Here is a 12,500-nt window from a genome sequence, read left to right on the forward strand (position 1 = left end):
GACAGCTTTGCACACACTTGGCATTCTCTCAACCAGATTCACTTGGAATGCTTTTCCAACAGTCTTGATGGAGTTCCCACATATGCTAAGCACTTATTGGCTGCTTTTTCTTCACTCTGCGGTCCAACTCATCCCAAACCATCTATTGGGTTGAGGTCGGGTGATTGTGGAGGACAGGTAATCTGATGCAGCACTCCATCACTCTACTTCTTGATCAAATAGCCCTTCCACAGCCTGGAGGTGTGTTGTGTCATTGTCCTGTTGAAAAATGAATTATGGTCCCACTAAGCGCAAACCAGATGGGATGGCGTATCACTGCAGAATGCTGTGGTAGCCATGCTGGTTAAGTGTGCCTTGAATTCTAAATAAATCTCTGACAGTGTCACCATCAAACCACCTCCTCCTCCATGCTTCACGGTGGAAACCACACATGATGGAGATCATCCGTTCACCTGCTCTGCGTCTCACTAAGACACGGCGGTTGGAACCAAAAATCTCAAATTTGGACTCATCAGACCAAAGGACAGATTTCCACCGGTCTAATGTCCACTGCTCGTGTTTCTTGGCTCAAACAAGTCTCTTCTTCTTATTGGTGTCCTTTAGAATTGGTTTCTTTGCGGCATTTCGACCATAAAGGCCTGATTCACGCAGTCTCCTCTGAACAGTTGATGTTGAGATGTGTCTTTTTCTTGAACTCTGTGAAGCATTTATTTGGGATGCAATTTCTGAGGCTGGTAACTCTAATGACCTTATCCTCTGCAGCAGAGGGAACTCTGGGTCTTCCTTTCCTGTGGCGGTGTGAGAACAGACGCTGGGAGACGAGAAGCAAGTACAGGGAGTGAATATTTTATTAATAACAGAAATGAAACAAAACAGGGACAGCGTCTGGACGAGGGAAACAGAACAACATTAATGCTGACACGGGGATCAAACTGAGGAACAGACAGATATAGAGGAGGCAATCAATAAAGTGGAGTCCAGGTGAGTCCAATGAAGCGCTGATGCGTGTAACGATGGTGACAGGTGTGCGTAATGATGGGCAGCCTGGCGCGCTCGAGCGACAGAGAGAGGGAGCGGGAGCAGGCGTGACAGGCGGTTCTCATGAGAGCCAGTTTCATCATAGCACTTGATGGTTTTTGCGACTGCACTTGAAACTTTCAAAGTTCTTGACGTTTTCCGCATTGACTGACATTCATGTCCTTAAGTAATGATGGACTGTCATTTCTCTTTGCTTATTTGAGCTGTTCTTGCCGTAATATGGACTTGGTCTTTTACCAAATAGGGCTATCTTCTGTATACCACCCCTGCCTTGTCACAACACAACTGATTGGCTCAAACGCATTAAGAAAGAAAGAAATTCCACAAATGTACTTTTAACAAGGCACAACTGTTAATTGAAATGTATTCCAGGTGAAGCTGGTTGGGAGAATGCCAAGAGTGTGCAAAGCTGTCATCAAGGCAAAGGGTGGCTACTTTGAAAAATCTAAAATCTCAAATATATTTTGATTTGTTTAACACTTTTGGTTACTACCTGATTCCAGATGTGTTAATTCATACGTTGTACAGGACATACTCAGCTCAGTACTCCTCACAGCTCATTAATAACACACAGGATATAATCAGCTCAGTACTCCTCACAGCTCATTAATAACACACAGGATATAATCAGCTCAGTACTCCTCACAGCTCATTAATAACACAGAGGATATACTCAGCTCAGTACTCCTCACAGCTCATTAATAACACACAGGATATAATCAGCTCAGTACTCCTCACAGCTCATTAATAACACAGAGGATATACTCAGCTCAGTACTCCTCACAGCTCATTAATAACACAGAGGATATAATCAGCTCAGTACTCCTCACAGCTCATTAATAACACAATATATACTCAGCTCAGTACTCCTCACAGCTCATTAATAACACAGGATATACTCAGCTCAGTACCCCTCACAGCTCATTAATAACACAGGATATACTCAGCTCAGTACTCCTCACAGCTCATTAATAACACAGGATATACTCAGCTCAGTACTCCTCACAGCTCATTAATAACACAGGATATACTCAGCTCAGTACTCCTCACAGCTCGTTAATAACACACAGGATATACTCAGCTCAGTACTCCTCACAGCTCATTAATAACACAGGATATACTCAGCTCAGTACCCCTCACAGCTCATTAATAACACAAGATATACTCAGTAACTTTTGGTTACTTCCTGATTCCATATGTGTTAATTTATAGTTTATGTCTACAGTATTATTCTACGTTGTAGAAAATAGTACAAATTAAGAAAAACCCTGGAATGCGTATGTGTGTCCAAACGTTTGACTTGTATTGTATATTAAGATATTTAAGTCATTTAGTAATGAATGTTTGTGAGCTCTGCTGCTACTAATGAATGTAAAAACATCAGTATCTGCCTGGCTTCAGAGAGAGGAGGAAGAGAGGGAGGGAGAGAGGGACGAGGAGAGAACGAAGGAAAGAGAGGGGGAGAGAGGGAGGGCCTTGAGAGCTGACATAAAGGTCAAATCTACATCAGACAGACGGAGAAGACGGAGAGAGAGGGAGGGGATCAGGTCAGAGAGCGAGGTGGTCAGGTCAGAGAGGGATGGGAGGTGATGAAAGGGATGGAGGGATGCGAGGAGGGGAGGGGTCAAGCTTTGTTCATCCTGTCCAACAGAGAGGGTCTGACTCACTCCTCTCACAGCTCCTTAATAACACAGGACATACTCAGCTCAGTACTCATCACAGCTCATTAATAACACAGTGTAATGCCCGGGGTGTAGTGGAGGAAAGAGTCACACGCAGCACTGACCACCGCTAACAACTCCCGGTCCCCCACATCATAGTTAGGCTCCGCTGGGCTGAGCTTTTTAGAGAAAAAAGCGCAGGGGTGGAGTTTTGGTGGCGTACCCGAGCGCTGTGATAGCACGGCACCTACCCCAGCCTCGGACGCGTCCACCTCCACTATGAATGCTAGAGAGGGATCCGGATGCGCCAACACGGGCGCATCCGTGAACAGCGCCTTCAACCTGTTGAAAGCTCCGTTCGCTTTTGCTGACCACTGCAAACGCACCGGACCCCCCTTCAGCAGTGAGGTAATGGGAGCTGCTACCTGGCCAAAACCCCGGATAAACCTCCGGTAGTAGTTGGCAAAACCCAAAAACCGCTGCACCTCTTTTACCGTGGTCGGAGTCGGCCAATTACGCACGGCCTTAATGCGTTCATCCACCATCACCACCCCCGAGGTGGAAATGCGATAACCCAGAAAGGAGACGGCTCGTTTGGAGAACACACACTTCTCAGCCTTGACATATAGGTCATGCTCCAGCAGTCTACCAAGCACTTTGCGTACTAGAGACACATGCGCGGCGTGAGTGGCTGAGTAGATCAGAATGTCATCGATATAAACAACCAATCCCTGCCCGTGCAGGTCCCTGAGAATATCATCTACAAAGGATTGGAAAACGGCGGGAGAATTCTTTAACCCATATGGCATGACGCAGTACTCATAATGGCCCGATGTGGTACTAAATGCGGTTTTCCACTCGTCTCCCTTCCGAATACGCACCAGACTGTACGCGCTCCTGAGATCCAGTTTTGTGAAAAACTGCGCTCCGTGAAATGATTCCATTGCCGTAGCAATTAGAGGTAGTGGGTAACTAAACCCCACTGTGACGGCATTTAGACCTCTATAATCAATACACGGACGCAAACCTCCCTCCTTTTTCTTCACAAAAAAGAAACTCGAGGAGACGGGTGAGATGGAGGACCGAATGTACCCCTGTCCCAGAGACTCAGTGACATATGTCTCCATAGCCACCGTTTCCTCTTGGGACAAAGGGTACACGTGACTCTTGGGAAGCGCAGCGTCCACCTGGAGATCTATCGCACAATCCCTACCCGGTCGATAAGGTGGTAATTTAGTCGCTTTCTTTTTACTAAAAGCGATTGCCAAATCGGCATACTCGGGGGGAATGCGAACCGTGGACACCTGGTCTGAACTCTCCACCGACGTGGCACCGATGGAAACTCCCAGACACCTTCCAGAACACTCCTCTGACCACCCCTGGAGAACCCCCTGTTTCCACGAAATAGTAGGATTGTGACTAGCCAGCCAGGGAATCCCCAGTACCACTGGAAACGCAGGCGAATCGATAATGAAAAAACTTAGACGTTCCTTATGATCCCCCTGCGTCACCATGTCCAGTGGAACCGTGGCCTCCCGGACCAAACCTGACCCTAATGGCCGGCTATCTAGGGAGTGCACGGGAAAAGGAGAATCTATCGGCACAAGCGGAACACCTAGCTTGATGGCGAGTCCGCGATCCATAAAGTTCCCAGCTGCACCTGAATCGACTAGTGCCTTATGCTGGGAAGAGGGAAAAAACGTAAGAAAAAAAAATAAGACAAACATATGACAAACAGGGGGTTCTGGGTGAGTCTGGTGCTTACTCACCTGAGGTGACCGAGAAATGTTCCGCCTGCCATCTCGACCCCCAGATGGACCCCCCCAGCACCGATCGGCCGTGTGTCCTCTCCGACCACAGCTGGTGCAGGGGGAGCCTCCTCCTCCGGTACCCCTCGGCACGGCTCCTCCCAACTCCATGGGAATGGGTGCAGGGGTGCTGGGTGGTGGAACGCACAGGACCCTCTCCGAACGGCCGCGGGAAGCCAGCAGATTGTCCAGCCGGATGGACATATCAATAAGCTCATCCAGGGAGAGAGCTTCGTCCCGGCACGCTAGCTCCCTGCGGACATCCTCCTGGAGACTACATCTGTAATGATCTATAAGGGCCCTGTCGTTCCACCCAGACCCCGCGGCCAAGGTCCGAAACTCCAACGCGTAATCCTGGGCGCTCCTCTTCTCCTGCCTGAGATGAACCAGTCGCTCTCCCGCCACTCGGCCCTCAGGTGGATGGTCGAACACCGCACGAAAGCGGCGGGAAAATTCGGGGTAGTGCTCCTTTGCTGAATCTGGGCCATTCCAGACAGCGTTAGCCCACTCCAGAGCACGACCCGTTAGGCAGGAGATGAGGACACTCACCTTCTCCGCTCCCGAGGGAGTGGGTCTCACGGTTGCCAGGTACAGTTCTATTTGTAACAAGAACCCCTGACATCCCACTGCCGCTCCATCATACTCCCTCGGGAGCGCAAGACGGAGAGCGCTGGAGCCGGAGGATGGTGAGAGAGGAGAGGAGGAATCCTGAGCTGGAGAGACTGCAGGTGGAGAGAGGAGACCACTCCTCTCCCATCGGTCCATTCTCTCCATCATTTGATCCATGGCGGAACCGATGCGATGGAGGACGGTAGTGTGGTGGAGAACCCGTTCCTCCATAGATGGGAGGGGGTTGGCCGCTGCTCCTGCTGACTCCATTCTTGAGAGTAGGTGCGGGATTCTGTAATGCCCGGGGTGTAGTGGAGGAAAGAGTCACACGCAGGAGACAGAGAGTTCAGAGTAGCGTTCTAATTTAATACCACAAACAGGTGAACACGACGCCACTCTAAAATGAATGCTCCACCACATAAACGAGAACACGAAATACCATGAGACAACGTACACGAACCGTGACACACAAGCATGTACAACCTGTACACAAAACAATCCCGCACACCCAGCAGGCCGGGCTGCTGGGTAATAAAGCCCCACAAATCACCCTAACCACAAACAGGTGTCAATAATTCACAAAAAGGGAGGGGGAGGAAAAGTCAGTAGCAGCTAGTAGGCCGGTGACGACGACCGCCGAGCACCACCCGAACAGGAAGGGGAGCCACCTTCGGTGGGAGTCGTTACACACAGAGGATATACTCAGCTCAGTACTCCTCACAGCTCATTAATAACACAGAGGATATACTCAGCTCAGTACTCCTCACAGCTCATTAATAACACACAGGATATACTCAGCTCAGTACTCCTCACAGCTCATTAATAACACAATATATACTCAGCTCAGTACTCCTCACAGCTCATTAATAACACAAGATATACTTGGCTCAGTACTCCTCACAGCTCATTAATAACACACAGGATATACTCAGCTCAGTACTCCTCACAGCTCATTAATAACACAAGATATACTCAGCTCAGTACTCCTCACAGCTCATTAATAACACAGGACATACTCAGCTCAGTACTCCTCACAGCTCATTAATAACACACAGGATATACTCAGCTCAGTACTCCTCACAGCTCATTAATAACACAGGACATACTCAGCTCAGTACTCCTCACAGCTCATTAATAACACAGGACATACTCAGCTCAGTACTCCTCACAGCTCATTAATAACACACAGGATATACTCCGATCAGTACTCCTCACAGCTCATTAATAACACAGAGGATATACTCAGCTCAGTACTCCTCACAGCTCATTAATAACACAGGATATACTCAGCTCAGTACTCCTCACAGCTCATTAATAACACAGGATATACTCAGCTCAGTACTCCTCACAGCTCATTAATAACACAAGATATACTCAGCTCAGTACTCCTCACAGCTCATTAATAACACACAGGATATACTCCGCTCAGTACTCCTCACAGCTCATTAATAACACAGAGGATATACTCAGCTCAGTACTCCTCACAGCTCATTAATAACACAGGATATACTCAGCTCAGTACTCCTCACAGCTCATTAATAAAACAGGATATACTCAGCTCAGTACTCCTCACAGCTCATTAATAACACAGTGGATATACTCAGCTCAGTACTGACCCAGGCTACGTCCCAAATGGCCCCCTGTTACTTATTTTAGTAACACACTGCAGTGACCACACTGAGACCACAGAGGTCAGAAGGGACCCTTCTTCAGCATCCGGGAGAATCAGACTAAAACTATCAGCCATAGATGTCAGTAAGTTCAGGGTTGAAAGAAAGACAGGGTAAAGTATCTCCCTCGTACGGTGAGTGTTGTCTTTCTATCAGTCAGTAACAGTATGTACATATCTCCTCCTCTCTCACTAACAGCATTCAGCCGTATGGCTAGAAGCGGCACGCTCTTTGTGATCCATTATCTGATAGATAGAACACACACACTTTAAGCTTTAGAATATAATAAGAGTGCCGTGGTCTGTGTGACCTATCAGTTTAACTAGTGGAACCAGAAAGCAGATTTTCTAAGAAGCGTCTGTGCAGACATGATTCCCAGAGCCCTGAACAGCAGAATACTGGAGATAGATCTAGCTCTATATATATGGCTCTGATTGGCCCTATCTCTGATTCATGCTAATCTCTGACCATGTAAAGCCTCACATCTTTAACAACTAAAAATAGTCTCCTTTTTTCTCCGGGCTCCACAGGGCTAAATACCGTATTAATGCTAGAAAGAATGTGATGAGCGATGTTAGAGAGATATGAAATGGAGAGAGACATATATAGAGAGACATGGAATGGAGAGAGACATATATAGAAAGATATGAAATGGAAAGAGACATATATAGAAAGATATGACATGGAGAGAGACATATATATAGAAAGATATGACATGGAGAGAGACATATATAGAGAGACATGGAATGGAGAGAGACATATATAGAGAGACATGGAATGGAGAGAGACATATATATAGAGAGAAATGGAATGGAGAGAGACATATATAGAGAGATATGAAATGGAGAGAGACATATATAGAGAGACATGGAATGGAGAGAGACATATATAGAGAGATATGAAATGGAGAGAGACATATATAGAGAGATATGAAATGGAGAGAGACATATATAGAGAGACATGGAATGGAGAGAGACATATATAGAGAGATATGAAATGGAGAGAGACATATATAGAGAGATATGAAATGGAGAGAGACATATATAGAGAGACATAGAATGGAGAGAGACATATATAGAGAGATATGAAATGGAGAGAGACATATATAGAGAGATATGAAATGGAGAGAGACATATATAGAGAGATATGAAATGGAGAGAGACATATATAGAGAGACATGGAATGGAGAGAGACATATATAGAGAGATATGAAATGGAGAGAGACATATATAGAAAGATATGAAATGGAGAGAGACATATATAGAGAGACATGGAATGGAGAGAGACATATATAGAGAGATATGAAATGGAGAGAGACATATATAGAGAGATATGAAATGGAGAGAGACATATATAGAGAGGTATGAAATGGAGAGAGACATATATAGAGAGATATGAAATGGAGAGAGACATATATAGAGAGATATGAAATGGAGAGAGACATATATAGAGAGATATGAAATGGAGAGAGACATATATAGAAAGATATGAAATGGAGAGAGACATATATAGAGAGATATGAAATGGAAAGAGACATATAGAGAGAGATATGAAATGGAGAGAGACATATATAGAGAGATATGAAATGGAGAGAGACATATATAGAAAGATATGAAATGGAGAGAGACATATATAGAGAAACATGGAATGGAGAGAGACATATATAGAGAGATATGAAATGGAGAGAGACATATATAGAGAGATATGAAATGGAAAGAGACATATATAGAGAGATATGAAATGGAGAGAGACATATATAGAGAGATATGAAATGGAGAGAGACATATATAGAAAGATATGAAATGGAGAGAGACATATATAGAGAGATATGAAATGGAAAGAGACATATATAGAGAGATATGAAATGGAGAGAGACATATATAGAGAGATATGAAATGGAGAGAGACATATATAGAAAGATATGAAATGGAGAGAGACATATATAGAGAGATATGAAATGGAGAGAGACATATATAGAGAGATATGAAATGGAGAGAGACATATATAGAAAGATATGAAATGGAGAGAGACATATATAGAGAGATATGAAATGGAGAGAGACATATATAGAGAGATATGAAATGGAAAGAGACATATATAGAGAAATATGAAATGGAGAGAGACATATATAGAGAGATATGAAATGGAGAGAGACATATATAGAGAGACATGGAATGGAGAGAGACTTATATAGAAAGATATGAAATGGAGAGAGACATATATAGAGAGATATGAAATGGAGAGAGACATATATAGAGAGATATGAAATGGAGAGAGACATATATAGAAAGATATGAAATGGAGAGAGACTTATATAGAAAGATATGAAATGGAGAGAGACATATATAGAGAGATATGAAATGGAGAGAGACATATATAGAAAGATATGAAATGGAGAGAGACATATATAGAGATATGAAATGGAGAGAGACATATATAGAGAGATATGAAATGGAGAGAGACATATATAGAGAGATATGAAATGGAGAGAGACATATATAGAGAGATATGAAATGGAGAGAGACATATATAGAAAGATATGAAATGGAGAGACATATATAGAAAGATATGAAATGGAGAGAGACATATATATAGAGAGAAATGGAATGGAGAGAGACATATATAGAGAGATATGAAATGGAGAGAGACATATATAGAAAGATATGAAATGGAAAGAGACATATATAGAGAGATATGAAATGGAGAGAGACATATATAGAGAGATATGAAATGGAGAGAGACATATATAGAAAGATATGAAATGGAGAGAGACATATATAGAGAGATATGAAATGGAAAGAGACATATATAGAGAGATATGAAATGGAGAGAGACATATATAGAGAGATATGAAATGGAGAGAGACATATATAGAAAGATATGAAATGGAGAGAGACATATATAGAGAGATATGAAATGGAGAGAGACATATATAGAGAGATATGAAATGGAAAGAGACATATATAGAAAGATATGAAATGGAGAGAGACATATATAGAGAGATATGAAATGGAGAGAGACATATATAGAGAGATATGAAATGGAAAGAGACATATATAGAGAAATATGAAATGGAGAGAGACATATATAGAGAGATATGAAATGGAGAGAGACATATATAGAGAGACATGGAATGGAGAGAGACTTATATAGAAAGATATGAAATGGAGAGAGACATATATAGAGAGATATGAAATGGAGAGAGACATATATAGAGAGATATGAAATGGAGAGAGACATATATAGAAAGATATGAAATGGAGAGAGACTTATATAGAAAGATATGAAATGGAGAGAGACATATATAGAGAGATATGAAATGGAGAGAGACATATATAGAAAGATATGAAATGGAGAGAGACATATATAGAGATATGAAATGGAGAGAGACATATATAGAGAGATATGAAATGGAGAGAGACATATATAGAGAGATATGAAATGGAGAGAGACATATATAGAGAGATATGAAATGGAGAGAGACATATATAGAAAGATATGAAATGGAGAGACATATATAGAAAGATATGAAATGGAGAGAGACATATATATAGAGAGAAATGGAATGGAGAGAGACATATATAGAGAGATATGAAATGGAGAGAGACATATATAGAAAGATATGAAATGGAGAGAGACATATATATAGAGAGAAATGGAATGGAGATAGACATATATAGAGAGATATGAAATGGAGAGAGACATATATAGAGAGATATGACATGGAGAGAGACATATATAGAGAGATATGACATGGAGATAGACATATATAGAGAGATATGAAATGGAGAGAGACATATATAGAGAGATATGAAATGGAGAGAGACATATAGAGAGAGATATGACATGGAGAGAGATATGTATATAGAGATATGAAATGGAGAGAGACATATAGAGAGAGATATGAAATGGAGAGAGACATATAGAGAGAGATATGAAATGGAGAGAGACATATAGAGAGAGATATGAAATGGAGAGAGACATATATAGAGAGATATGACATGGAGAGAGACATATATATAGAGAGATATGAAATGGAGAGAGACATATATAGAGAGATATGACATGGAGAGAGACATATAGAGAGATTGAAGTTAAGGGACGAGAGATACTGTGGATTAAGGTAACTTGGATCAGGTAGGTACTGTATGTTGCCTCCACCAATCATATCACTCCATTCATTCATGACATCATCACCATGTGGTGCAGTTTGATGACGTCACTGTGGCCGCCAGAGGTAGGTACCAGGTCACGTCTGGCATGTTGCGTGTTCTGTGTTTTCGTGACGCGTGTTGCACGTGTGTTGGGACATGCAACACTGATGTTTATATTGTAGCTTGACGTCTGACGGGTGTGAACTCTCTTTCTGATTGGCAGAATATCAACCAATTAGAGCTCTTTGGAGACATCTCCACACTCCCGGACATCTACTCCCCCTCGGTGAGTACACCCACCCACCTCCCTCTCGCTCTCTCCTGACATTTGATCAGGGCGTAGTTAGACCATTGTTTTGCGTGTGTGTGTCTGTTTAGCTCCCCTGAGGGTGGAAAGTAGTTTTCACCTGTTCCTCCCCATTCTCCTCTCTTCCCTCAGACCCCTGCCTCTCCAGCCAACACCCTGGACCTCTCTCTGGGCCTGCAGCCCACAACCGAACTCTTCACCCCCTTCAACCCAGCCTCCGTACCCTCAGGTAAGAACTCGCCCCTCTCTTCTCCTCTCTTCTTCTCTCCTCTCCCTTCCTCTCTTCTCCTCTCTTCTTCTCTCCTCTCCCTTCCTCTCCCCTCTCTTCTCTCTTCTTCTGTCCTCTCCCTTCCTCTCCCCTCTCTTCTCTCTTCTTCTCTCCTCTCCCTTCCTCTCTTCTCCGCTCTTCTTTTCTCCTCCTCCTTCCTCTCCCCTCTCTTCTCTCTTCTTCTGTCCTCTCCTTTCCTCTCCCCTCTCTTCTCTCTTCTTCTCTCCTCTCCCTTCCTCTCTCTTCTCCTCTCTTCTTCTCTCCTCTCCCTTCCTCTCCCCTCTCTTCTCTCTTCTTCTGTCCTCTCCTTTCCTTTCCCCTCTCTTCTCTCTTCTTCTCTCCTCTCCCTTCCTCTCTCTTCTCCTCTCTTCTTCTCTCCTCTCCCTTCCTCTCCCCTCTCTTCTCTCTTCTTCTGTCCTCTCCCTTCCTCTCCCCTCTCTTCTCTCTTCTTCTGTCCTCTCCCTTCCTCTCCCCTCTCTTCTCTCTTCTTCTGTCCTCTCCCTTCCTCTCCCCTCTCTTCTCTCTTCTTCTCTCCTCTCCCTTCCTCTCCCCTCTCTTCTCTCTTCTCCTGTCCTCTCCCTTCCTCTCCCCTCTCTTCTCTCTTCTTCTGTCCTCTCCCTTCCTCTCCCCTCTCTTCTCTCTTCTTCTGTCCTCTCCCTTCCTCTCCCCTCTCTTCTCTCTTCTTCTGTCCGCTCCCTTCCTCTCTCTTCTCCTCTCTTCTTCTGTCCTCTCCCTTCCTCTCCCCTCTCGTCTCCTCTATTCTTCTGTCCTCTCCCTTCCTCTCCCCTCTCTTCTTCTGTCCTCTCCCTTCCTCTCCCCTCTCTTCTCTCTTCTTCTCTCCTCTCCCTTCCTCTCCCCTCTCTTCTCCTCTCTTCTTCTGTCCTCTGCTGTCCTCTTTGGAGCAGAGCTGGAACAACTATGAATCTGTACATGTTCATGAGTCTGTGTAACGGTCTGAATAGGTCTGTACATGATATGACTGATG

The 12,500-nt window shown here is 44.0% G+C and overlaps 1 protein-coding gene across 1 annotated transcript in view; it reads left to right on the plus strand.

Annotated features, from left to right (window-relative positions):
- Positions 1-12,500, plus strand: part of LOC120052561 (disabled homolog 1-like) — a 57,587-nt gene that overhangs the window by 38,351 nt on the left and 6,736 nt on the right. The window contains exons 9-11 of the mRNA XM_038999543.1: positions 6,866-6,871; positions 11,164-11,226; positions 11,380-11,476. Of these exons, the coding sequence (XP_038855471.1) occupies positions 6,866-6,871; positions 11,164-11,226; positions 11,380-11,476 (166 nt within the window). The remainder of the gene's footprint in view (positions 1-6,865; positions 6,872-11,163; positions 11,227-11,379; positions 11,477-12,500) is intronic.

Source organism: Salvelinus namaycush, chromosome 8, assembly GCF_016432855.1.
Source record: "Salvelinus namaycush isolate Seneca chromosome 8, SaNama_1.0, whole genome shotgun sequence".
NCBI classification, from domain to species: Eukaryota; Metazoa; Chordata; class Actinopteri; order Salmoniformes; family Salmonidae; genus Salvelinus; species Salvelinus namaycush.